This window comes from Hylobates moloch, unplaced genomic scaffold (assembly GCF_009828535.3).
Source record: "Hylobates moloch isolate HMO894 unplaced genomic scaffold, HMol_V3 SCAFFOLD_20, whole genome shotgun sequence".
NCBI classification, from domain to species: domain Eukaryota; kingdom Metazoa; phylum Chordata; class Mammalia; order Primates; family Hylobatidae; genus Hylobates; species Hylobates moloch.
In genome coordinates this window covers 14,981,001-15,008,370 of record NW_026652295.1, presented here as the reverse complement: position 1 = coordinate 15,008,370, position 27,370 = coordinate 14,981,001, and the positions used below count along the sequence as shown (strand labels likewise).

Below are 27,370 nucleotides of genomic sequence, written 5' to 3'. Positions count from 1 at the left end.
CTTATCTGTATTTGTTATGACACAATCACCGATACCTACATTTTCCTTTCTCCTTTCTATTTCTTCATTAGGTTTCTTTTTATGGTTGCTAAATCTAGAGATTTTTCTTCTCTGAAGTGAAAAGTACTTAATATGGTATTTTCTTCCTTTGTTTTGTTGCGTGAAGAACAGAAATGAACATGAAAAGAAGTGTAGTACAAATTAATCAGTAATGTATTATTTACTATTTACATTTTATCTTTATTTTTTCTCTAGAAACTTAGTTGAAATAACTTCATTTTACTGAAAAATTTATGTTAGAGCTATCAACTTTTTGTATGGTACATTTTTTGGGGATAGGGTTGCATTTTGGGAGTTAATATGGAAAATTTACATCCGTAAGACGGTGTCAATAATGTGTTTATACATTGCACTGAAACAGTCTTTTCCCGTTGGAACTAAAATTGAATGTGGGAAAGACCATTTTAAATAGCAAATGTTTAAATCATATTCTTAATTTAATTTAATTTTTTTATTTTTATTTTTTATTATTATACTTTAGGTTTTAGGGAACATGTGCACAATGTGCAGGTTTGTTACATATGTATCCATGTGCCGTATTGGTTTGCTGCACCCATTAACTCGTCATTTAGCATTAGGTATATTTCCTAATGCTGTCCCTTCCCCGTCCCCCCAACCCACAACAGTCTTCGGAGTGTGATGTTCCCCTTCCTGTGTCCATGAGTTCTCATTGTTCAATTCCCACCTATGAGTGAGAACATGCGGTGTTTGGTTTTTGTCCTTGCAATAGTTTACTGAGAATGATGTTTTCCAGTTTCATCCATGTCCCTACAAAGGACATGAACTCATCATTTTTTATGGCTGCATAGTATTCCATGGTGTATATGTGCCACATTTTCTTAATCCAGTCTATCATTGTTGGACATTTGGGTTGGTTCCAAGTCTTTGCTATTGTGAATAGTGCCGCAACAAACATAAGTGTGCATGTGTCTTTATAGCAGCATGATTTATAGTCCTTTGGGTATATACCCAGTAATGGGATGGCTGGGTCATCATATTTTTAATTTTAAAAATGTAATATACATAACATAAAATTTATCTTAACCATTCTTAAGTTTAGCAATGCTGAGTACATTCACATGGTTGTGCATCAAATCCCAAAAACTCTTTTCATCTTGCAAAATGGAAACTCTGTATCTATTAACCAACAACTCTCATTTCTACTCCCTCCTCTCCATCCCAGGCAACCATCATTCTATTTGCTTTCTCTGTGAATTTGACTATTCTAGGAACATCATATAAGTGAAATTATAAAGTACTTTTGTGTGTGACTGGCTTATTTCATTTAGCATAATGTTTTCAAAGTTTATGTTGTAGCATGTGTCAGAATTTTCTTTCTTTGAAAAGCTGAATATTCTATTGTAAGTATATACCATATTTTGTTTATTCATCTGTTGATGGACACTTGAGTTGCTTCCACTTTTTGGCTGTTCTAAATACTGCTGCTAGGAACATGAGTGACAAGTATCTTTTTGACACCTTGCTTTCAGTTCCTTTGGGTATATACCCAGCAGTAGAATTATTGGATCATATGGTAATTCTGTGTTTTATTCTTTCTGGAAACACCATACTGTTTTCCATAGTGACTATATCATTTTACTTTCCCATCAGTATTGTATAAAGGTTCTAATTTCTTCCTATCCTCACCAACGCTCGCTATTTTCTTGTTTTTTATTATAGCTACGCTAATGAGTATGAGGATATTCCCCTATGTTTTCTTCTAAGAGTTTTTCTTGTCAAGATTGTTTTGGCTATTGAAGGTCATTTGAGATTTCTTATGAATTTTAAGATGTATTTTCTATTGTTTGCAAAGAATGTCATTGGGATTTTGATTGGGATTAAATTGAATCTGTGGTTGTTTTGCTTATTACAGATAACAATGTTAAGTATTCCAATCCATTAACATGGAGTGCTTTTTCTATTTATTGATGTCTTCTTTAATTTCTTTCAATATTGTTTAGTACTTTTCATTGTATGAGTCTTTCATCATCTTTGTTAATTCTTAAGTATTTTTTTGATGCTATCATTTATGAAATTGTTTTCTTAATTGCTTTTTTGAATTATTTATTGGTAATATATAGAAACAACTGACTTGTGTATTGAGTATTTAGTATCGTACTTTGCTGAGTTCCTTTATCCTGATAGTTTTTTGTGTGGAACTTTCAGGGTTTTCTGCATATAAGACCGTATCATTTATGAGTAGAAATCATTTTACTTCATTCATTCCAATTTGAATGCCTTTTATTTCTTTTTCTTGCCTAATTGCTCTGGCTAGACCATCCAGTACTGTGTTGAATCGAAGTGGAAAAAGCAGGCATCCTTGTCTTGTTCCTTGTCTTGATCCTGATCTTACAGGAAAAGCTTTCAGTCTTTCAACATTGAGTATAATGTCAACTATGAATTTTTATTATGTTGAGATTGTTCCTTTCTACTTTTAGTGTTTTTATCATGAAAGGATGTTGAATTTTGTCAAATAATTTTTCTGCATGAATTAGGATGACCATGTGTTTTTTCCTTTCGTTCTACCAATCTGGTATATTATTACATTGACAGATTTTCATACGTTGAGCCATTCTTGCATTCCAGGAATAAATCCCACTTGGAAATTGTGTATAATGCTTTTAACATGGTGCAGAATTTAGTTTGCCAGTATTTTATTGAGGATTTTTGCATTAATATTCATAAGGGGTATTGGTCTGTAGTTTCCTTTTCTTGTATGCCTTTGGCTATGGTATCAGGGTAATGCTGGCTTATAGAATGAGTTAGGATTTATTTCTTCCTCTTCATTTTCTTTTTAAAAAGATTTTGAGAATGGTCAATGTTGGTTCTTTTTTAAATGTTTGGTAGAATTCACCAGTGAAGCAATCAAGTCCAGGGTTTTTCATCTTGAGGTTTTTTATTACTGATTCAATTTCCCATTTCTTCAGGATTCAGTCTTGGTATGTTTTGTGTTTGTGGGAATTTGTCCACTTCAGCTAGGTTATCCAGTTTGTTAGCATACATTGTTCATAGCACTCTCTTATAATCCTTTTTATTTCTGTAAGATTCATAGTAATAGTTCCACTTCATTATGGTTTTAGTAACTTGAGTCTTTTTTTTTTTCTTGGTCAATCTAGGTAAACATTTGTTAATTTTGATAATTTAAATTGGTTTATCTTCAATCGTGTTGATTCTTTCTTCTACTCAAATGTACTTTTGAACTCGTCCAGTGAATTATTCATTTCAGTTATTATACTTTTAATCTCCAGAATTTCTTATTGGCTCCTTTCTGTTTTATATCTACCATTGGTAGATATAAACGGTGGTAGTATTGATGTTACCATTTTGTTCATGTATCATTTTTCACATCTGACTGGCATGAGATTGTATGTATCTCATTGTGGTTTTAATTTGCATTGCTCTGATGATTAGTGATATTGAGCTTTTTTTTCATCTTTGTTGGCTTCTTATATGTCTTCATTTGAGAAGAGTCTATTCATATCCTTTGCTCACTTTTTAATGGGGCTGTATTTTCTCGTTCATTTGTTCAAGTTCCTTATAGATTCTGGATATTAGTCTTTTGTTGGATGCATAGTTTGCAAAAACTTTCTCTCATTCTGTAGGTTGTCTGTTTATTGTGTTGTTTCTTTAGCTGTGCAGAAGCTCTTTAGTTCAAGTCCCATTTGTCATTTTTTGTCACAATTGTTTTTGAGGTCTTAGTCATAAATTATTTGCTTAGGCCAATGCCCAAAAGGGTTTTTTTCTAGGTTTTCTTCTAGGGTTTTTATAGTTTGAGGCCTTACATGTAAGTCTTTAATCTTGAGCTAATTTTTGTGTATGATAAGAGGTAGGGATCCAGTTTTGTTCATCCATAAATGGCTAGCCAGTTTTCCTCGCACCATTTATTGAGTAGGGTGTCCTTTCCCCATTGTTTATTTTTGTTGACGTTGCTGAAGATCAGTTAGTTGTAGCTGTGTGACTTTATTTCTGGGTTCTCTATCCTGTTCCATTGATCTGTGTGTCTATTTTTATACTAGTATTATGATGTTTTGGTTACTGTAGCCTTATAGTATGGTTTGAAGTCAGGTAATGTGATGCTTCTAGCTGTGTTCTTTTTGCTTTGGATTGCTTTGGCTATTCAGGCTCTTTTTTTGATTCTGTATGAATTTTAGATTTTTTTTTTTCTGATTTTGTGGAAAATGGCATTGGTAATTTGATGGGAATTGCATTGAATCTGTAGATTGCTTTGGGCAATGTGGTCATTTTAATGATATTGATTCTTCTAATCCATGAACATGGAATGTTTTTTCATTTGTGTCATCTATGATTTCTTTCATCAGTGTTTTACAGTTCTCTTTGTAGAGATCTTTCACTTCCTTGGTTATATATACTAGGTATTGTATGTGTGTGTGTGTGTGTGTGTGTGTGTGTGTGTGTGTCTATTGTAAATGAGATTGAGTTCTTGATTTGGTTCTCAGATTCAATGTTGTTGGTGTATTAAAATGCTGTGGATTTTATTTTTATTTATTTTTTAATTTTTATTTTTTAGTTTCTCAAATGAGTTGATGCTATGGATTTTTGTACGTTGCTTTTGTATGTTGAAAAGTTACTGAAGTTGTTTATCAGGTCTATGAGTCTTTTGGAGGATTCTTTAGGGTTTTCTGGGTATATAGTCATGTTGTCAGCAAACAGAGATAATTAATTTGTCTTCATCTTTTCCTATTTGGATACCTTATATTTCTTTCTCAGGCTTGATTGCTTCAGCTAGGACTTCCAGTATTATGTTGAATAGGAGTGGTGAGAGTGGACATCCTTGTCTTGTTCCAGTTCTTAGGGGGAATGCTTTCAACTATTGCCCATTCAGTATTATGTTGGCTGTGGGTTTGTCATATATGGCTCTTAGTATTTTCAGGTATGTTCCTTTGATGCCTTGTTTGTTGAGGATTTTCATTATGAGGGGTTATTGAATTTTATCAAATGCCTTTTCTGTGTCTTTTGAGGAGATCATGTTATTTTTGCTTTTAACTCTGTTTATGTGGTAAATCACATTTATTGATTTGTGTTTATTGAACCCTCCTTGCATCCGAGGGATAAAACCCACTTGATCATGGTGAGCTATCTCTTTGATGTGCTGTTGGATTTAGTTTGATAACATTTTGTTGACGATTTTTCTGTCTATGTTTATCAGGGATGTTGACCTGTAGTTTTCTTTTTTTGTTATGTCATTGCTAGGTTTTGGAATCAGGATAATACTAGTTGCATAGAATGAGGTGAAGGAGAAATCCCCTCTCTTCAATTTTTTGGAATAGTTTCAATAAGATTGGTACCAGTTCTTTGTACATCTAGTGGAATTTAGCTGTAAATCTATCTGGTCTAGGACTTTTTTTGGTTGGTAGATTTTTTTATTATTATTATTACTGATTGAACTTTGTAACTTGTTATTGGTCTGTTCAGAATTTCAATTTCTTTCTAGTTCAGTCTGGAAGGTGATGTGTTTCTAGGAATTAATCTGTTTCCTCTAGGTCTTCTAATTTGTGCACATAGAGATGTTCTTAGTAGTCTCTGATGATCTTTTGTCTTTCTGTGGTGTCAGTTATGATGTCACTTCTGTCATTTCTGATAGTGCTTATTTGAATCTCTTTTCTTTTTTTCTTGGTTAATCTAGCCAGCAGCCTGTCAATCTTCTTTATCTTTTCAAATAACTAACTTTTTGTGTTGTTGATACTTTGTATGGTTTTTTTGGTCTCAATTTCATTTAGTTCTGCTCTGATCACAATTATTTCTTCTGTTAGCTTTGGGTTTAGTTTGTTCTTGCCTTTCTAGTTCTTTTAAGTGTGGTGTTAAGTTGTTAGTTTGAGATCTTTGTGTGTTTTGGTGTGGGCATTGAGCACTGTAAATTTTCTTCTTCATACTGCTTTTTCTATATCTCAGAGGTTTTGGTATGTTGTGTCTTTATTTTCATTTGATTCAATTAATTTTTTTTGATCTCTGCCTTAATTTCATTGTTTACCCAAAAGTCATTCAGGAGCAGGTTGTTTAGTTTCCATGTACTTGCATGGTTCTTAGGGTTCCTCCTGGTATTTATTTTGATTTTATTCCACTGTGGTCTGAGAAGATGCTTGATATGATTTTGATTGTTTTGAATTTATTGAGACCTGCTTTATAATTGAGCATGTGGTCAATTTTAGAGACTGTTCCATGTGCAAATGAGAAGAATGTATATTCTATGGTAGTTAGGTGGAGTATTCTGTAGATGTCCATTAGGTCCATTAGGTCGAGAGTCTAATTTATTTATTTATTTTTTTTTTTAGTTTTGAATTATCTCCAATTTTTTTTTAATTTTTTTTATTATTATACTTTAGGTTTTAGGGTACATGTGCACAATGTGCAGGTTTGTTACATATGTATCCATGTGCCATGTTGTTTTTCTGCACCCATTAACTCGTCATTTAGCATTAGGTATATCTCCTAATGCTGTCCCTCCCCCTCCCCCCACCCCACAACAGTCCCCGGAGTGTGATGTTCCCCTTCCTGTGTCCATGAGTTCTCGTTGTTCAATTCCCACCTATGAGTGAGAACATGCGGTGTTTGGTTTTTTGTCCTTGCGATAGTTTACTAAGAATGATGTTTTCCAGTTTTATCCATGTCCCTACAAAGGATATGAACTCATCATTTTTTATGGCTGCATAGTATTCCATGGTGTATATGTACCACGTTTTCTTAATCCAGTCTATCGTTGTTGGACATTTGGGTTGGTTCCAATTCTTTGCTATTGTGAATAGTGCCGCAATAAACATACGTGTGCATGTGTCTTTATAGCAGCATGATTTATAGTCCTTTGGGTATATACCCAGTAGTGGGATGGCTGGGTCAAATGGTATTTCTAGTTCTAGATCCCTGAGGAATCGCCACACTGACTGCCACAATGGTTGAACTAGTTTACAGTCCCACCAACAGTGTAAAAGTGTTCCTATTTCTCCACATCCTCTCCAGCACCTGTTGTTTCCTGACTTTCCAAATCTGTGTTAGTTTTGTGCCATATCTGTCTAGTGCTACTGGTGGGATGTTGAAGTCCCCCACTGTTATTTTATGGCTATCTCTTTTTTTAGGTTCTAGTAGTATTTTATAAATCTGGGTCTTGTGATGTTGGGTACATATATATTTAGGATACGATATCTTCTTATTGAATTCAGCTCTTTATCATTATGTTGTACCCTTCTTTGTCTTTTTTTTTTTTTTTTACTGTTCTTGATTTAAAGTTTGTTTTATCTGATACAAGAGTAGCAACCTCTGCTCTTTTTTGGTTTCATTTGCATGAAAGATCTTTCTCCATCCCTTTATTTTGAGCCTATGGGTGTCATTACATGTGAGATAGGTCTCTTGAAGGTAGCAGAGGTTGGGTCTTGTTTTTTTAATCCAACTTGCCACTGTATATCTTTTAAGTGGAGGATTTAGGCTGTTTCCTTTCAAGGTTAATATTGATATGTGAAGTTTTATTCCTTTGATAGTGTTGTTAGCTAGTTGCTTTGTAGTCTTGATTGTGTGATTGCCTTATAGGGTCTGAGCTTTGTACTTATGTGTGCTTTTATGGTAGCAGGTATCATTCTTTCATTTCCATGTTTAGAACTCCTTTGAGCATTTCCTGTAGGTCCAGTCTGATGGTGATAAATTCCCTTTGTGTTTGCTTGTCTGGGAAAGATTTCATTTCTTCTTTGTTTATGCAGCTTAGATGAACAGAATATAAAATTCTTGGCCAGCAATTTTTTTTTTTAAGGAGGCTAAAAATAGGCCCCCAGTCTCTTCTGACTCTAAAGCTTCGGCTGAGAAGTCCACTATTAGCCTGATGGGTTTTCCTCTATGGGTAATTTGGCCCTTTTCTCTAGCTGCCTTTATGATTTTTGCTTTTGTGTTGACCTTAGTCTGATGACTATTTGTCTCGGAGATGTCATCTTATATGGTGTCTCACAGGAGTCTCTGAATTTCTTGATTCTAGATTTCAGCTTCTCTAGCAAGATTGGAGAAATTTTCCTGGATTATTCCCTCAAATATGTTTTCTAAGTTGCTTACTTTTTCTTCTCTCTCAGGAATGCTAATAAGTGAAAGGTTTGTTTGCTTTATATAATCCCATATTTCTTGAAGGCTTTGTTCATTTTTTAAAAATTCAGTTTTCTTTATTTTTGTCTGACTTGGTTAATTTGAATGACTGGTTTACAAGCTCTGTAATTCTTTCTTCTGCTTTGTCTAGCCTATTAACTATATTTTAAAATTCCTTTAGTAAATTTTAGAATTCAAGCAGTTCTATTTGTTTCTCTCTTAATATAGCTGTCTTGTCTATCATATGCTGAATCAGTTTTCTGGTTTCTTTGTATTGGATTTCAACTTTTCTTGGATCTTGCTGAGTTTAGTTGCAATACATATTTTTTATTCTTTATTGGTCGTCCTATACATTTCAGTCTGGTTACGATCCATTGCCAGAGAGCTAATGTGATCCTTTGAGATGCCAGAACACTCTGGGTTTTTGTACTGCCAGAGTTCTTGCACTGATTCCTTCTCATTTGAGGAAGCTGTCTCTTTTTATTTTGAATTTGCCATCATTTGGATGTGACTTTTTTTTTCCTTAAGGGTATGACTGTGGTATATGTTGTGTATTATCATTTGCCTTTGTTTCTGGGGGCTTCCACAGAGCCAAATGCTATATGGGTTCCTTGGTTATGGATAGCTTCTGTGTAGTGGCTTTCTCAGATGATGCTTATTGTAGTGATGTATTGGCTCTAAGAGCTGACACCTAACACCTTATCTCCTATGTAGGTGAGGATGTGGAGATCCCAGGGGGCTCATCTTGTGGACTACCTAGCACTAAGCCCTTTTCGTAGCAGATTTTTATTTGTTGATGCAGCTCGGGCTCTAGTCCAGTAGATGGCACTTAAGAGTAAGAGCCGGCAGGTAGGCTGGCGTTGGGTGGAAGGGGATGGTGGAAGTGGGTAGGGGATGGTGGTGAGAAGAGATCCTGTGGGGTGTGCTGAGGTCTTGGGGGAGAAGTTGGGTGAGTACACCCACTCCTCATTCTGTGCTGGCAAGAACGTGATCCATTTCCTATCATGCCCCTGTCACAAGGCTCCCAACCTTCATTTCATAAAGATTTTGTCCTTTGGTTCCTGGCTCCAGGTTGCGGGTACACTCCTCTGAGGGCTGCCACCAAAATGGGCTCAGGGAGAGTCTCTTCCTCCAGATGGGAGCAGGCAACTCTGCGACTTGTCTTCCTTTGCTGGGATGTTGTTGCTCTGTGTAGGAAAGGGGAGTTGGGCCCTACCCTTCCTGAAAGCTTGAGCTGTGCAGGGCTCACTTTCAGTAGAGGTGGAGCTGCTACAAGAAGCATGAAATACGTTGTGTGTCCAAGTGCACATGCTGGCCCCTGGCAGGGAGAACACTGCTGCATCAGCAACAGTGTAGGGGGATGCAGGAGATGACCCCTTCCCCACATCCATTCCTGGGTAGTGATACTTCCTCTTGTAGCGGTTGGCACTGTGCCTGCATTTCCTTTGTCCCAAGGGGTGCTTTTGATGGGCTGCACTCTCTTCCACTTAGGGATGGCCCACGCAGGGGGTTAGATCTCCAGAGATCTCACAGTTACCTGGGGAACTGCTGGTTCCCTGTGCTTGCCAAAGTTAGAGTGTTCTGTGGGGTGTGTTTGCAGGGAATCTGGTGGTGTGGTGACTCAAGGGCAGAGAATCCCTGTGCAGGGTAGCATCCCACTGCCGGTGCACGATGAGTATGGTATCTGGCACCTGAGAGGAGTGTGGACACGCCTGTACACACGAGTTGGCCACCGGATTCTCCAGCCCCAGGAGGTTTTCAAGTCACCACCACTAGTGTTGCTCTGAGTCACAAGGGCAGAGGAGCACTCTCCAACAGTTTGATGGTCAGGAGATTTTTGGAGGGGTAAGGGAAGCAGAGAACTACTCCCACCTACCCTTTCCACAGGGCTCCAAGGTCCTTGAGGGTCGATCTCTGCCAGAGTCTTGCTGCTTTCCTTTTCTGCACCCCAGCTTCTTCCCAAGGGCACTCTGACAGGTCCTGGCTCCCTTCCTTCAGTTTTCTGTCTAGAATTTGTCCACTCACCAGTAACTTTAATCTATTTTTTGAGAAAAACTGGCTTTTGATGTCCCTAGTAAGCCATCTTGGGACAAAAACAAAAACAAACACACACACACACACACACACACCACAAAACAAAAAAACAATTGCATCTGTTATTGAATGTCCTAGTCTTTAAGCGTCTGGCTCTCCAAGAGGGAAAAGAGAACAAAGAAAGGGGACAAAACCAGACGTTGGCCTTTTAAATCCTCTGAAAATTGCTAGCCAGAGCAGGAGGGGTTTGCAACAGTAGCTGCCTCTGTGTCTGCATCTCCCTGATTAGAAGCAGCAATTGTGATCAGAGCACAGACCCCCTGATGTTTGGAGCACAGGGTCCTTATTGGCCCACCTTGACTTTCATAAGCCGTGTACAAGCTGCTTCAGGAACAAGTGCATGGCTGCCTGTCCAGGGGTTGGGGTGGTGGATGGGTAGCTGCCATTGTGCTAAAACCTGAAGTCAACTGAAATGAACCTCAATTTACCCTCCAAACCTTCCCCTGGAAGTTGCAAGCCTTCAGTAGATTCTAGAGTCCCAAAATAGTTACATCAGACAGATTCTGCCAATGTGATTGTGGTCTAGGTAGGGTGACAGATTCTAGATGCTTCTTACTCTGACATCTTCTATTTCCTAAATCATAATGTTTCAAAGAGTGTAGTACAACACAGTCTACAGTTACTTTTCTATATTCCTATAGCTCTAATGCTATATAATTAGTCCTTTCCTTTGTCTACCAAGTAAGGTAATTATTTACATGTGTGTTCATCTTCCTAACTGTATTGTGAACACTTCCACTAGTCTTCCCATAGTATACGTAGAATATATTCAATAACGATTTGAATGCAAGAATTACACATTATGAATGTGGCTTCTTCATTTCATCATCATTGACTTGTGATTTTTAAAGATGTTTGAGTTTGAACACAGAAAAATTGAAGGAGTTTACATCCAGTGTCTTTATCTCAGTAAAATGGAGTAAGTTCATCCATCTGTTGAAAGTGATTGGATGGGGATGAGTTTCAAGGCGGCATGAGATGTATAATACCTGCTATGTGTACTTCAGGGAACAATCTAATAGCAATAAATTTTTTTTAAGTGCTGATTGGCAGCTAAGGCCCATGCGAGGTTGGATAGCATGCATTGTAATGGATTTAGTGCCTTTCTCCAAACTGCTTCATGGCATAAAAGTAGAGCAGAGAACATGAATGATTGCGATAGTCTAGGTTTAGAGAATGCTGAAAACAGTAGGAAAATCATGAATGAACTAGGTGCTGAACTAGGAAAGTAGAAATGAGGGAGGGTGATGTATAATGGCAAAGTGGATGTGAAAAGCATACATAATAACGGGGAGAAAAGGAAATGGTGAGATGTTAGGAAAAGTGATCTGGAGTCTAAATTTGGCAAGTGAGGATTAATTTTCTCTTTCCCACTGAGTTAAGAAAATGATAGAAAATTTTACCACTTAGTCCTGAATTTTCAATTTATAATTAGTCTATTTCCTCACTCAACAGACATTTAATGTGTCTCGTTTGTTAGGTTCTGTGCTAACTACCAGGACAACAAAGATGCAAAAGTAAAATTTATATCTCAGCAGTTCTGGTTCTTAACAATGCTTGGCATTTAGTAAATACTTGTTGATTTTAATTGATACTTACATAATCTGGTACATCCAAGAAAATTTTCTAGCTTTCTGTTAGTCAACAATGACAGCAGGACTGTATTATTTGTGTGACCTTCCACCTTAATTTTCATCACATGTGGACTCCAGTATCACCTGGATTATTCAGATTGATTTTCTTACTTAAATTCAGTAGAAAAATTGTGAATCTGACTATGAGGGGAGGCAATATGAACTCATTAAATATTTATTTCTGTTTCAAGAAATATTAGCTGGATAGCTAGAATTTTAGATTGGGAAATCAGGTTTACATCAGCAATTAAATGAATAGTAGTTTAGAAGTTTTATTTTTTAACTTCTCATTTTGAAATAACTTCAGATTTACAAAAAAATTGCAAAAATAGAACAAGCAATTTCAGCTTTCCCGATGTTAGCATTTCATATAGCCACAGTACAATGATCAAACCAGAAAATTAACATTAGTAAATACTTTAATCCATAGGCCTTATTCAGATTCCATCAATTATCCCACCAGTGTCCTTTTTTCTGGACTACGATCCAATCGAGGATCACACATCATATTTAGTCACAATGTCTCCCTTATCTTCTTTAACATGGAACAATTCTTTAGTCTTTGTCTTTCATGACCTCAGTACTTTCGAAGAGTACTGGCCAAGGCTGGGCATCGTGGCTCATGTCTGTAATTTCAGCCCTTTGGGAGGCTGAGGTGGGTGGATCACTTGAGTCCAAGAGGTTGAGGCTGCAGTGAGCTGTGATCACACCACTCCAACCCGGGTGACAGAGTGAGACCCTGTCTCAAAAAAAAAAGAAAAAAAGTACTGGCCAATTATGTTTCAAAATGTCTATAAATTTGGATTTTTCTATTTCCTTGTAATTAACTGTAAGTTAGTACTTTTTTTGGCAAGAATACCAGAAGAGTGATGTTATATCCTTCCCAGTGCATCACATCAGGAGGCACATAATGTTGATGTGTCTCATTACTGTTGACATTAATTTTGATCACTTTATTAAGGATGTGTCTGCCAGGTCTCTCCTCAGTTAACACTGTTTTCCCACTTTTAGTTAATGATTATCCTATGGGCAGATACTTTGAGGCTGTGTAAATATCCTGTTTCTTTTTGTGCTTTTACCCACTAATTTTATCATCCATTAAAATTCTTTTTAAAACAATTATTACTATTGTGTTTACTAATTGGAGATTTTTTTTTCTCATCATTTCTTTTAAAATTACTAACTGGGGCCGGGCACAGTGGCTCACGCCTGTAATCCCTGCACTTTGGGAGGCCGAGGCGGGAGGATCAGGAGTTCAAGACCAGCCTGGCCAACATGGTGAAACCCCGTCTCTACTAAAAATACAAAAATTAGCAGGGCGTGGTGGCATGCACCTGTAATCCCAGGTACTTGGGAGGCTGAGACAGGAGGCTTGCCTGAACTCGGGAGGTGGAGGTTGCAGTAAGTCGAGATCGTACCACTGCACTCCAGCTTGGGCAACAGAGTGAAACTCCGTCTCAAAAAAAAAAAAATTACTAATTGGATTTCTATTACAAGGAAGAGTTTTTCTCTTCTCTCTTATTGATTTATTTATTCAATTATTTACATCACCATGGACTCAGGGATATTTGTTTTATTCTTTGAGTTATAATCCATTAATACCATTATGTATTTTGTTGCTCAAATTGTCACGGATTTGGCCACTGGAAGCTCTGTCAAGTTGACGTCTGTGTCCTTGCAACATGTCCCCATTATTTTTTGAGTGTTTCCTTTCCAGCACCACAGGATATTCCACATTCATCTTTAGATAGTATTTCCTTTTAATGTGTGGTTTGCATTTCAAATTATTTTTTGCTTTTTTTTAGGTATGAGGATACATGGGCTGCACTTCACAGAAGAGCCAAAGAATGTGCAAGTGCTGGAGAGGTAAAGAATTGGCTAATCTTATACTTGTGGCAAACTTTCCTTTTTCAGTGCTAAATGGTATTTTTTAAAAATTGAATTTATAATTGTTTGTGTCAAAATGTTTTGCAGGATATCTGAAATTGAATCTAGTCGTTGATGATGAAACTCCCTGAATCAAGCACCTTTTTATCATTTCTCTGTCAAGTAATTTAGTTTAGCTGAGCTAGAGAGTTTATAACTCTTATTCTAAGGACAGGTAAATACTTGTTTTATGTAGACATAATGCTCTGAATTTTAGTCTGATGAATTTGCAATATATGTAAATTATAAGACATCTCTTTCTACCCTATATAAGACATCTCTTTCTACACTATTTAAGAATTCCTTACTATTTGGTCAAAAAAACTTAAAACTTTGCGCAGTCTATCCAAAATTATTAATTTGCCTAACAAATAAATACAAAAATTTCAGGGGTCATCCTCAGTTCACTTAGGAGAACAAAGTATTTTTAAGCACTAGTGTCTTGTAATTTAAATGACTTGGTAAATGTACGTAGCCAAAATCGAATACTCTCTTTGGTGTTGTTGATATCAATCAAACCTTACTTTTTTCTGAAATGATTTCTGTAATTCTGACTTTAAATAAATTTAGACTGATTTTCTTTACCATTTACCTAAATTAATGAAGCTGTAATAGTTATATATAACAGGAATATATATGATGAAATGTAGACACTAGCATTTCTCTTAGAACTTACTGAGAAGAAGAAAATGTAGGTTTCTGGTAGTAAGCAGAATAGATACTTTGACAAGCCCTACAGCTATAAAACACTTAAATTTGGATATATTTTTTAAAAGTTCTTTAAGATACATTAAGCCCACAAAAATTAAGGGAAATGTAAAGGGCCAACAACAACAACAACACAACAAAACAGAACAGGGAACTGAAATCAGAGTCATTAAAACAAAACAAAACAAAACATGGAAGTCAGGATCAAAATACTAACACAAAAGCTTTGGAGATTTGTGGGAATAGGAGACTTTGTCTGTGGGGATCTGAATCTGAGACTTTTGATAAAGCTCTTTGGACTTTGAGGTGGCTACATCCCCCCGGTGAAAGCTTAAGCTAGGGACAAAAAATGTACCTGTTGGCTAAAGGAGTCAACAAGGAAACCTGTCTGTCTACCTAAAAAGTTGGCATAGCCTCGTTTCTTGATTTGTTACCATGGTACTGGCCTCATAGGAGTATGGGGTTCTAAGTTATATTTCCTGCCTGATCAAGGAACCTCTAAGTTAAGAAATGAAAGAGTTGGCTGGGCACGGTGGCTCACGCCTGTAATCCCAGCACTTTGGGAGACCAAGGCAGGTGGATCACCTGAGTTCAGGAGTTTGAAACTAGCCTGGCCAACATGGTGAAACCCCATCTCTAATAAAAATACAAAAATTAGCTGGGCGTGGTGGCACATGCCTGTAATCCCAACTACTCGGGAGGCTGAGGCAGAAGAATCGCTTCAACCTGGGAAGCGGAGGTTATGGTGAGCCGAGATTGTGCCATTGCACTCCAGCCTGGGTGACAGAGCAAAACTCTGTCTCAAAAAAAAAAAAAAAAAAAAAGAAAGAAAGTTGCAGGTGATTTGTGTTCTTTGACACCCAACAAAAACAAATGCGAATTCTCCATGGATGAAACTGTCTAAACTTAGGTCCCTCAGATTTCCACAGATTAAATCAGGCTCCCTGTCCTCAAAATATTAGCAATCACACAAGTAAACCACCAAAAGTTTGAATCACCAGAACCAGAGTAAGATTTAAACCCACAAAGGACTGTAGATACTGCACTATTGCATATTGCCTGTTAAATAGTTATATATAAAATCTTTCAAGAGATAAAAGATGGACTTAAACATGAGTAAGGAAGAAGGCACTATCAAATATTTTAAAGTCATTGAAATTACAAACCCAAAAGATGTGCTTAACAGCAATTTGAGGCAGCTGAAGAAAGAAATAGTGAAGTAGAAGAGAGAGTCAAAGAGTACACAGAAAGGATCTCAGAAAGAAAATGGAAAATATGAAAGAGGAATTGATAGGCAGAGAATACTTATAAAAGGTCTTTAGGTTGAACCAGGTGAGATGCCAATATTCGACGAATTTTTATCTGTAGAATTGCAGTTTCGTATGAGTTAGCCCAACATATCCAGTAAACCTAAATAGTTCTAGAAAGAGCATGAGGGAAAGACAGTGTAGGAAAAAAATGTCTGAGAGTTTTCCATAAATGAGATATGTAAATCCTCAGATCCAGAAAGTACAACAAGCAAGCAAGATAATAATCCATTCCTAGGCACCTCATACTGGAACTACAGAACCCAGTTGGGCACGGTGGCTCACGCCTGTAATCCCAGCATTTGGGGAGGCTGAGGCGGGTGGATCACCTGAGGTCAGGAGTTTGAGACCAGCCTGGCCAACATGGTGAAACCCCATCTCTATTAAAAATACAAAAATTAGCTGGGCATGGTGGTGTGTGCCTGTAGTCCAAGCTATTCGGAAGGCTGAGGCAGGAGAATCGCTTGAACCTGGGAGGCAGAGGTTGCAATGAGCCAAGTCATGCCACTGCACTCCAGCCTGGGCAACAGCAAGACTCTTTCTAAAGCAACAACAACAAAAACTACAGAATCCTGAAGGAGAGGAGAAGATCTTAACTAGAGAGAAGACAGATCACTTATAAATGAATGAGTTCCACAGCAAACTTTTCAAACTGTTGTCAAGAATTAGAGTAAAAGCAAGACATACTCAGATAAAAACAGATTTTTCTATCAGCAATCATCCAATAAAAGAACTTCTAAAGAATGTAATTCAGGAAAAAAGGAAACACATTTTAGAAGGTGGGTCTGAGATGTAGGAAGGAATAGTGAGCAGAGAAAATGGTAATAAACAGATAAATCTAAACAAACAGTGGGACACATATATTAGTTATCTAATTTGTGAGGTTAAAATGATAGAAGAATAATGCTAGATAACAAAGCATGTAAGATGGAAGGCAGATTATCAGCATTCGAGCGTTCTAACACTTTTGTATTATTTGGGGGAAATGTATTGATATTGATTAACCTCACTTTTAAAAGTTAATTATGGAGGGCAGAATTTCAAGGGTAACCACATACAAAAAAAATAGAAAGTGGTTGGGTGTGGTGGCTCACACCTATAATCCCAGCACTTTGGGAGGCCAAGGCAGGTGGATCACTTGAGGTCAGGAGTTTGAGACCAGCCTGAGCAACACAGTGAAATCCTGTCTCCAATAAAAATACAAAAAATTAGCCTGGTGTGGTGGCAGGCACCTGTAATCCCAGCTACTTGGGAGGCTGAGACAGGAGAATCACTTGAACCCGGGAGGCAGAGGATGTAATGAGCTGAGATTGCACCACCACACTGTAGCCTGGGTAACAGAGCAAGACTCCGTCTAAAAAAAAAAAAAAAAAAAAAAAAAAGTTTATCTTCTAAACTAGTAGAAAAAAACTAGAACAATGAGAAAGAATTCAGTCAATGCAAAAGATGACAAGAAACCAGAGGAAAATGCACAACAGCAGAATAAACAGAATAAGATAGTAAATGTGAATATATCTACAGCCTTAATATTTTTAAATGATTAATCTAGACTGCTAAAGGGTATAGTTTGAAAGACGAGGAAAAGTCTATTAATAGGTTATAAGCTACTTACAAGAGAAACACCTAGAACATTAGGACACAGAAAGATTGAATGTATGGGCATACCTCAGAAATATTGTCAGTTTGGTTCCAGACCACTGCAATAAAGCGAATATTGCAAGAAAGCAAGTCACACAAATTTTTTAGTTTCTTAGTGCATGTAAAAGTTATGTTTATACTATACCATTGTCTATTAAGTATGTCTAAAAAAGCAGTGTAATGCCTTAATTAAAAAATACTGTATTGTTTAAAAAATGCTGACAATTGCCTGAGCCTTCAGTGAATCATAACCTTTTTTCTGGTTGAGAGGTTTTTTTGTTTTGTTTTGTTTTTTAATGTTTATAGCTGCCGACTGATCAGGGTGGTGGTTACTGAAGATTGGGGTGGTTGTGGCAATTTCTTGAATAAGACAGCGATGAAGTTTGCTGCATCTATTGACTCTTCCTTTCGCAAAAGATTTCTCTGTAGCATGCAGTGCTGTTTGATAGCATTTTACCCATAGTAGAACTTCTTTCAAAATTGGAGTCAATCAACTCCTCATCCATTCATGTTTGATCATGAGATTGCGGCAATTCAGTCACATCTGCAAGCTCCACTTCTAATTCGAGTTCTCTTGCTATTTTTACCGCATGTGGAGTTACTTCTGAAACCTTGAACCTCTCAAAGCCATCCATGAGGGTTGGAATCAATTTCTTCCAAACTCCTCTTAATGTTGGTATTTTGACTTCCTCCCATGAATAATGAATGTTTTGTGATGGCATCTAGAATAGTGCATTCTTTCCAGGAGGTTTTCAATTTAGTTTGCTCAGATCAATTGAAGGAACTTCTATCTACGGCAGCTGTATAACGTTATAAAATGTATTTCTTAAACAATAATACATAAAAGTTGATATGACTCCTTAATTCACAGGCTACAGAATAGATGTTGTGTTAGCGGGCATGAAAACAATGTTAATTAACAGTTGCTTGTGTGCAGTAACTTGGTGTCTCCATGCTGGACACATATAAGTCATGCATATTAGCTGTCAATACTCTGTTCATACAGCCTCAGTGTGTAGACAATTTGAATTTCTAACAATTCTGATGTTCTAACAATTGTATTTGAAATGCAATTCAAGAATCTACCCACACATTGTTTTAAAATGTGTATCAAGCTTAAATATAAAGTTTTCCTATATATATAAAACTTGCTATTGATATTTGCAAGGCTTATGAATATTGGATAATAAAAGGCATTCTACCTGGGAGACATTCTTCAATGTATGCCTATGGTGGCAAACCAAATCCAGCAATGTATAAAAAACAAAATACACTAAGTTTATTCCAGAATTAAAATGTTTATTTGACATTAGAAAATCTTTTACATGCAATTGACCTTGTTAAATATTAAAAGTGAAAATGATCATCAGATACAGAAAATACATTTCATAAAATTAAATACCTATTCAGGGTAAAAAGTTTTGGCAAATTTTTAATGGAAGACAGCTTCTTTGTCCTGATATCTACCAAAAACCTGCAGTATTTGACTTGCAGTATTTTAATCCCATATTCGGCCATCTTGCTAAATTCTCTTATTCTAATACCTTGTATTTGGGGATGCGAATTGTTTTGGGTAGATGGTAGGTTTGTTTGTTTCCTTCTAAGCCATACAACTTTTAATTTTTCATGTTTCTTATAGTGGGTAGAAACTCTAGTATAATGTTGAATAAAAATAGTTGAAGACCTTGTTCACATTTTGGCTTCATTAGACTTAAATGTGAAAAGGAAAACTATACATTTTTTAGAAAATAGTAGAAGAGAGTATGTTTAAGACCTTAGGGTGGGAAAGATTTCTTAAGTAAGATATGAAAAGCACCAGCCATAAATATATTGATAATTTTTGTCAAAACTTTTTTTAATCAACACAGTGAAAAATTAAGTGATTTATAAGACAGAGGATAAGTGTTCAGAAAATATGAATAACCCCTATGAACCAATAAAAAGAGGATGAAAATAACCCAGGAGAAAAGTGAGCAAAAGATATCAGCAGGCATATTGCAGAAAAGAAAACAGGAATGGCCAATACACAGTAAAATATGTTCAACCTTGCTTAGTATCAAGGAAATGCAAATTGAAACCCCAAATTTTCACTCATTAGATTACCAAAAATTTAAGAAGCTTTGAGCTTTCTGTGCAGATGGTCATTATTTGCAGATGACAGTTTTGTTTCTTTCCTCGGAAGAAACGTGAGATAAACAACTAGAACTTGGGAGTATAAACTGGAACAATCACGTTAGAAAAAATGAGTTGGCATTAAGTAGAAGTTAAAGTTGCACATGCCTTTCAAGCAACAATTCTGCTTCTAGGAATTTTTGCAGAGCATTGCATCCAACCTGCAGGGGCTGGGGAGGGGGATCTCATTACCCTAGGCCCTGGGCGATGAGGAGATGGATATCTTGGACACATCTGCAATTCATTTGTGAAACCCTTGCACATGTGCACCTTGAGATTTGTACCAGAATGTTTGTAGCAAGCTTGGTTTAATCTTTGGACAGCTCCAAAGTCCATCTGCAGGGAAAAGTGTGGTATTATTCATAAAATACCGTATACAGCAGTGAAAATTAGTGAACTACTACACCTATATGTATCAACATGGATGAATCCCATGTTAAATGAAGACTGTGTCCTATAGAGGAGCTTTAACAAAAATCATTCTTTTGATTATAAGAAGCATTAACAATATATACAGGAGAAAGAATTTCCTGTAAAATCTGTTACTGAATTTATGCTACCTTAGGATCTTAAATTTTTGTATAATTAGTTATTGTAAAACCCACAGCTCATCAAAAGTACTTATATTGCTTTCCAGAAACAGTACCCAGCCTTAAAAATGAAAGTTTATTTTAAAGCCTTCTGTGATGTATTATTGAGATATATGTAAATATTTAAATGTATATCTTTAATATGCATAGTATTAAACTTGTCATTTTGTAAATTTATTTTGTCAGACCTGCTCATGTGTCTTTGGTGGGCTTTACCTAAACAGCATAACCTCCTGGGGCAAATATACTTTTGGACAATTCCATCTTGTTTAACAAATTATTTTATACTCATCTACTTTACAGCTAATTATTAAAACTATGTAGTCTTAGAATTCAGAGCAATAGTTTATAAAACAAGCAGCTGTGATCAAAGGTAACTTTGTAGTCTAGGCTTGTTTTCTTTTTTTGAGACGGAGTCTCGATCAGTCTCTAGGCTGGAGTGCAGTGGTGTGATCTCGGCTGTCTGCAACCTCTGCCTCCCAGGTTCAAGCGATTCTCCTGCCTCAGCCTCCCGAGTAGCTGGGACTACAGGCGCGCATGCCACCATGCCCAGCTAATTTTTGTATTTTTAGTAGAGACAGGGTTTCACCATGTTGGCCAGGATGGTCTCAATCTCTCAACCTTATGATCCACCAGCCTCAGCCTCCCAAAGTGCTGGGATTACAGGCGTGAGCGACCGCGCCCACCCTGTCTAGGCTTTTTCTAAACAAGGGTTTCGATTTTTTTTCTCCTTTAGCAATGTTTAAAAAAAAAAATACCATAAATAGTTAATACTTAGGGCTTAAACTCTGAGGGCAGTTTTCTAAAGTTAGACTTTCAGTGTTTTGCCTCTCCTGTTATTGTGAAATATTAGCTTGCCTTCAAATTGAACTTTCAAGATTCATGGTTTTGTTTAACAGTTTGACATTAAGCCAGTTGAATTTGACTGTTTCACTCTCTGCGTTCAGGATGGATTTCCTCTGCCTGTGGCAGAAAGTGAACTGAACTTACTGTTGGAAATCCTGGTTTCTGCTCCTTGCTGCACAAATACATGTTGATCTTGGGCAGATAACATGGCCTCTCTTAGTTTTCTCATCTATAAAATGGCTTAACACTACTTATTCTTCTTATCAAACTTGTGTGGAAATCAAATAAAATGATGTGTTCCTTAAAACTCTGAACTGCTGAGTTTTATACTAAGATCGTATTCTACATCATTGGTGTACCTTTTCATCATTGGTGTGCTTTTTCTTCCTTCTCCTAACCTCAATATCTGCCAGAAAGAATTTTGGAATAAAGCACTATGGGTTTGTCTTGCTCCTTAAACTTAATTTCCTGGGGGTGAATCTCGGTTTATTCTGAGTTACTTCGAGGTGGAAAAATTGAACTTCCGGAGATAGCTTTTTTTTATCATTAAGAAATTACACATGATAAAATGAATAGGAAACAGTACAGTTTTTCAGAACCCTTTCTTTTGCTAGATTTTTACTTTTCTTCTTCCCTTTATATACCCCTATAGCACAATCCCTAGTAGGTTGATTAAGGGCATAGGCTTACTGTCAAATTCCCTGGGATGGAATCTAAGTCCACTGTGGTCCTTGAGGAAGTAACTTAACTTCTATTACACCTCAATTTTTAAAATCTGTATAATGGAGATTATAATATTGCTTAGTGTATAGGGTTGCTTTGTGGTTTAAATGAGATAATATATGTAAATTGCTTAGCACAGGGTCTGGTACTTAGAAAATGTTCAAAATGTTTTAGTATTGTATAATTATTGATAATTTCTGAGAATCTGTTTACCCTTCCATTCTTTTAAACTTAAGTGTTAGTTTAGTGTTCTCTGATATAGTTTTTCTACATATGCTTGTATTCTATATTCAGAATTTAATTTTCAGTTTTATTGCAGGTATGAACTAAACTGTAGTTAAATTTTAATATTTAAACATTGCACTTTAATTTTCAGTAAGAAATGGTTAATATCTAAAAATTATTTATTCTAGAGTTTTCAAATTATAAACCAAAATAGCCCATAATGTGGGAATTTTTTTTTTTTTTTTTTTTTTTTTGGAGACGGAGTCTTGCTCTGTCACCCAGGCTGGCGTGCAGTGGCGCCATCTTGGCTCACTGCAAGCTCCGCCTCCCGGGTTCACGCCATTCTCCTGCCTCAGCCTCTCCGAGTAGCTGGGACTACAGGCACCCGCCACCACGCCCGGCTAATTTTTTGTATTTTTAATAGAGACAGGGTTTCACCGTGGTCTCGATCTCTTGACCTCGTGATTCGCCCACCTTGGCCTCCCAAAGTGCTGGGATTACAAGCGTGAGCCACCACACCTGGCCTAGGAATTTTTTTTTTAGAGTTTGAAATCTGAAGTTAAGAGAAGTTATGAGGGCTGCCACTAAAATATAAACAATAAGAGGGCAGGAATCATTACATCTATACCCAAAATAGGGCTTAGCAAATAGTGGGTGGTCAGTGAAGTTTGTGGAATATTATAAATGAATTTTGTGAACATAGATCCTTGTTATATCAAGCTTTGGTTTCCTTACTGCATTGTAGCTGTTTTTTCAGTATGTTTTAAGCTACTTTTAAAGATGTTTTTAGAGACCAGTTGGCAACAGACATTTTTAAATACACAAAAATAATGAGAAATGCAGTTTGCGTGAAACTTGTGTGGCCTCCCAGCTCAGTTGAGGCTTGAATGTGAGAGATTATGTGTTTATCCCTCCAGCGTGGGCTGAGAAACCACAGGGAGATGTGTCATAGCTTAGTTCTTTATTTCAAATGAGAATTCCTACTATAGTGAAATGTACAAACAAAAACAATCTAGTACTACATACAAATAATTTTGTATCTTTGATATATTCATTCCTCCAAAGTTCTTTCTTAATATTTAAGTGGAACTTAGTAAGAATCAGTTGTATTCAGATTCTAACAAAGAGCCTTAATCCTGGCAGGGCACAGTGGCTCATGCCTGTAATCCTAACACTTTGGGAGGCCAAGATTCGTGGATTGCTTGAGGCCAGGAGTTCAAAACCAGCCTGGCCAACTTGGTGAAACCCCGTCTCTACTAAAAATACAAAAAATTAGCCGGGTGTGGTGGCAGGTGCCTGTAGTCCCAGCTACTGGGGAGTCTGAGGCAGGAGAATCTCATGAACATGGGAGGCAGAGGTTGCAGTGAGCCAAGATAGCACCACTGCACTCCAGCCTGGGCAATAAGAGCAAAACTTCGTCTCAAAAAAAAAAAAAAAAAGAACCTTAATCTTGAGATGTGCAAATTGTCTCTTTTGAATATTCAAATTCATTTTCTTCTGTCATATAATGGGTTTTGTTACCTTTATTTTTTATTGTACAGATTATGGAGTTTTTTCCACAGTTCTTGCTTATTCATGTTGATATTTTCAAAAGATCACCTCTTCTTGCTCTTTCTAAATCTTTCTAGGCCCTTGTCCCTCCCACTATGTTTAAGACCAAAACAAAATTGTCTCGGAGAAACTAATGTCTGTCATTTTCTTTATAGTCTTTAGCAAAAGAAGTTAGAATTATCTTAGGCTATTCTAGAATTTCACAACCTTGCTATTAGGAACCCTTTACATCTGCTGAATTCCTCATTAACTTAAATCATTTCCTCTTTTTCTGGAATTCTGGAATTGGCCAGTTTCCTCAAAATTCCTTTATATACTTTATGCAATAAGTATTCCTGTTTAAATGTAAATTGAATCATGGTATATTCTAAATGTATTAGGGAACTTTTCTTTGAAGACTTCCTTTTGTAAAGCCAGTAATTACCTGTTAATTATGTTTTATGTTTGTTTTCTTTTTGGTTGTTAGTGGTAGTTTTTAATTTTTTTCTAGATTTAGATTTTCAAATACATGGTCTGCTTAAAACAGGGTATACTTAGAAGTGACTTCTAAAGTCATTTTTAAACTTTCTCTTCTCTGGGTTAAGATGCACTGATACAAGCAGTAATTTGAGGTTTCCTGCACTGAATATTGTTTCTTTTCTAAAAATGAAAACAACTTCAGTCTCTTTTAGAATGTACCGTAATCTCTACTGAGTAGAGGGGTTGTTAAAGATAACGTTAAATCTCATTATGTTAACTGTACTTTCTTTGTGCCTAAAACCTGGTTTCACTTTACCCCCCCTCCTGTGTGCTGCAGCTGGTGGATAGCGAGGTGGTCATGCTTTCTGCGCACTGGGAAAAGAAAAAGACAAGCCTCGTGGAGCTGCAAGAGCAGCTCCAGCAGCTCCCAGCTTTAATCGCAGACTTAGAATCCATGACAGCAAATCTGAGTAAGTCCAATGTTTTCATTGTACATTACTTTTAGGAATGAAAACAACTTGGGCAGGGTTTGGTGTAATTTCAGAGCTTTTTAGGAACACATGAAATTCTGGGTTAACAGGATTTTTTGGAAAATCATGATTTCTACTTAATTTCATATTTTGATTAGTTGAGGATTCGACAGAAAATGATGTAAAGTGTAGAAATTAGTTCTGTTTCTGCCTCAGGTCAGCTCAGGACACATAATTATAATTAGGTTGATTCTTAAAGTGACTCAGGTTGTCTTTGTTGACATTTGGTCTCTGTTCAAAAGCATACATATAGAAAATGGATTAGGTGACTTTGTCCTGACTGTAGAATGTATTCCAGAAATTGTTGCTTTTAAAATTTAGATCTGCTAGAACTTCATGTCTTGTAGTGTATTTTTTTCTCTTCAAACGGATTAGAGATCAAACAAACCTGGTTAAATGAGGGTACTTGTGCTGGGTGTGGTGGCATGTGCCTGCAGTTGCAGCTATTCTGGAGACTGAGGCAGGAGGATTGCTTGAGCCCAGGAGTTTGAATCCAGCCTGGGCAACATAGTGAGACCTTGTCTCAAACAACAACAACAACAACAAAGTAAATTAGGGTACCTGTTTGGCTAAATTTATGCTCTGTGAAAGTTTATTTTTTTGTTGTTGTTCATTTGGATGGATTATGTTGGTATTCTTTTTTTCTTGGGTTTATATTCAGAAAATTATCTTTTACGTTGATGATGCCACATCTAAGGATAATATTGTAGCTTACTATTTCCTAATCAAGCTTAAGATCTTAGTAAAGTAGGAGGTAGGAGCTGTCTGAATGAGCTAATAACCTGTTTTAGTCTTTTAGGTGGGAAGCTAAAGATACCCTATTATCTCCTCCTGTTTTTAATATTGCCTTATTCAAAGCAAAACAAGACTGATTTACAAGGCAAGTAATTGGCAAGTCATAAGACAGTTTTTTGTGTGTGAACAAAATAGATACGTAGTATTTGGAGTGCTGTTGCTGATAACAGTAGCTAACGTTTATAGCACCTACTCTATGTCAGAGATTATTAGATGATTTACAGATACTATCTGTAATTCTCACAAGAACCCCACAAAAGTAGCTTTTATTATTCCCAATTTACAGATAAACTAAGGCTTGGAGAGGTTGCAACTTGCTCAGAATCATAAAATTTATAAATGCATCTAGGATTCCAACCACATTGATGATATCCTCAATATCAGTATGAGGCAGTAGGATGAAGTGATGAGGCAGTACGATGGGAGCTCTCAGTAGGTCTCTATGAACTGTATTCTTCAAGTCCCCTGGCTGTTGCCATGCCTTTCAGGGTCAGTGTTTTGTTATTTCTGAAGGCAGAGCATGGAAAAGAGATTCTAGGTCTTAGAGAAATGTAAAATGGCTGTGGTTGCCCTCTGCATTGGCTTCCTCTTACAGGTGTAGTAATGGTCCTTCCCAAGCCTTGGACGTAGCCTTTAAGATGTTTGGAACATTCTTCTTAGCCACTCTCTTTCAGCTCATCTTCCTGTATCTCTTTGAGTCACTTGCTTTTCATTGGTTGTATGTTTCTTTGCAGACATGTTCTCTTATGATAACCTCTTTTATTTCCCCAGCTGAGAGTAAATCTGTTTACAGATAGTTGTTGTTTGCTTAATACCACTCTATTGATTAAATGCATTCTGCCACAATTCTCATTATTTTCATAGTCAATTCTGTTTAGAAAATGCAGTCTCTATAAGTCTTTCATAGAATATATTGTATGTTCATCCCCAGTTAGGATTCTAATATCCTGAAAAATGTTTGATGTTTAGTGACACATAACCTTATTCTTCAGAAACTGCATTTTGGCTTCTTGAATACACAAGATAGGCCTTCCAAATGTTCACTTGAATCCTCTCTTTTAGTAATCTGAGAACATCTAACACTAAAGACAAATGAAAGCTAAAAGATTATCTGATATACTGTTCTGGTTAGTCACTTCTAAATTAATTTGAGTCATTTTTTTCCTCTCATCTATGTCTAACCGATATTGAGCTCTTTTTAGAGAGTTAGTTCAGTTTTTTTTAGAAGGTATATATTGCCAATCTGAATTATCTGTTAGCCTTTGAAATACATGCTTCCTTTGAGTTTTAATCTATTGCTGTTATTTGCCTGATATTTATAATTAGTAATGAATGACAGTGGAAGATAGCATATCAAAACTTGGAATTTTAGAGACCTAGTTAGTATTTGTTGGCCTAGAATAAGCCCAGAGAGAGTTGTTTTAAAATCATGAGGCTTTTAGCTAAGCAATTTAAGCTTTATAGAATCATTGCTGACGATATTCTTTACAGTAGGAAAGCAAACACTTTGAAGCCAAATTTGATGGAGTTGTGTAAACATATATCTGCACCATTAATGTACTTTATGAATTCATTTTGATGCATTTATGTATCAGTCTTAGATTTTGGAAACAGTGTTTTAAATGCTCATTCATTTACTGGGTTTTTTTTTTTTTCTTTGGAAGCCTCCAAATCTCTCCTATTATCACCCAAATACCTTGGCATAATATTACAAAGCTTAAATAGTTAAGCAGTAATAAAAGATAAAAACAAACTTAGAAGAAAATAGTAACCGATTATATTTAGTCACAGGGTTCCCCTAACTTCTTTGAACTTGTTGCCCTGTCACTGTCAAATGTAACACCATATCCTGTCAGTCCCTCCATTTTCCAGGCTGCTTCACTCTTTTGGTCTTACTTTGCTCTCTAGAGGGTCTGTTTTTATTGAAGGGTAAAGGATTTATCTTATGTGAGCAATTTGCCCTTTTGATGATGCTTTTAGCTGTGTTACCCCATGGATTCATTAATATGGCTCCTGCTACCTAGCCCCTTGGGAATTGT

At 36.5% G+C, this 27,370-nt stretch overlaps 1 protein-coding gene across 2 annotated transcripts in view; it reads left to right on the top strand.

Moving 5' to 3' along the window:
- Positions 1-27,370, top strand: part of DTNBP1 (dystrobrevin binding protein 1) — a 145,866-nt gene that overhangs the window by 12,785 nt on the left and 105,711 nt on the right. For both annotated transcript variants that reach the window (XM_032141142.2, XM_032141141.2), the window contains exons 4-5: positions 13,667-13,727; positions 24,344-24,476. In XM_032141142.2, the coding sequence (XP_031997033.1) occupies positions 13,667-13,727; positions 24,344-24,476 (194 nt within the window). The remainder of the gene's footprint in view (positions 1-13,666; positions 13,728-24,343; positions 24,477-27,370) is intronic.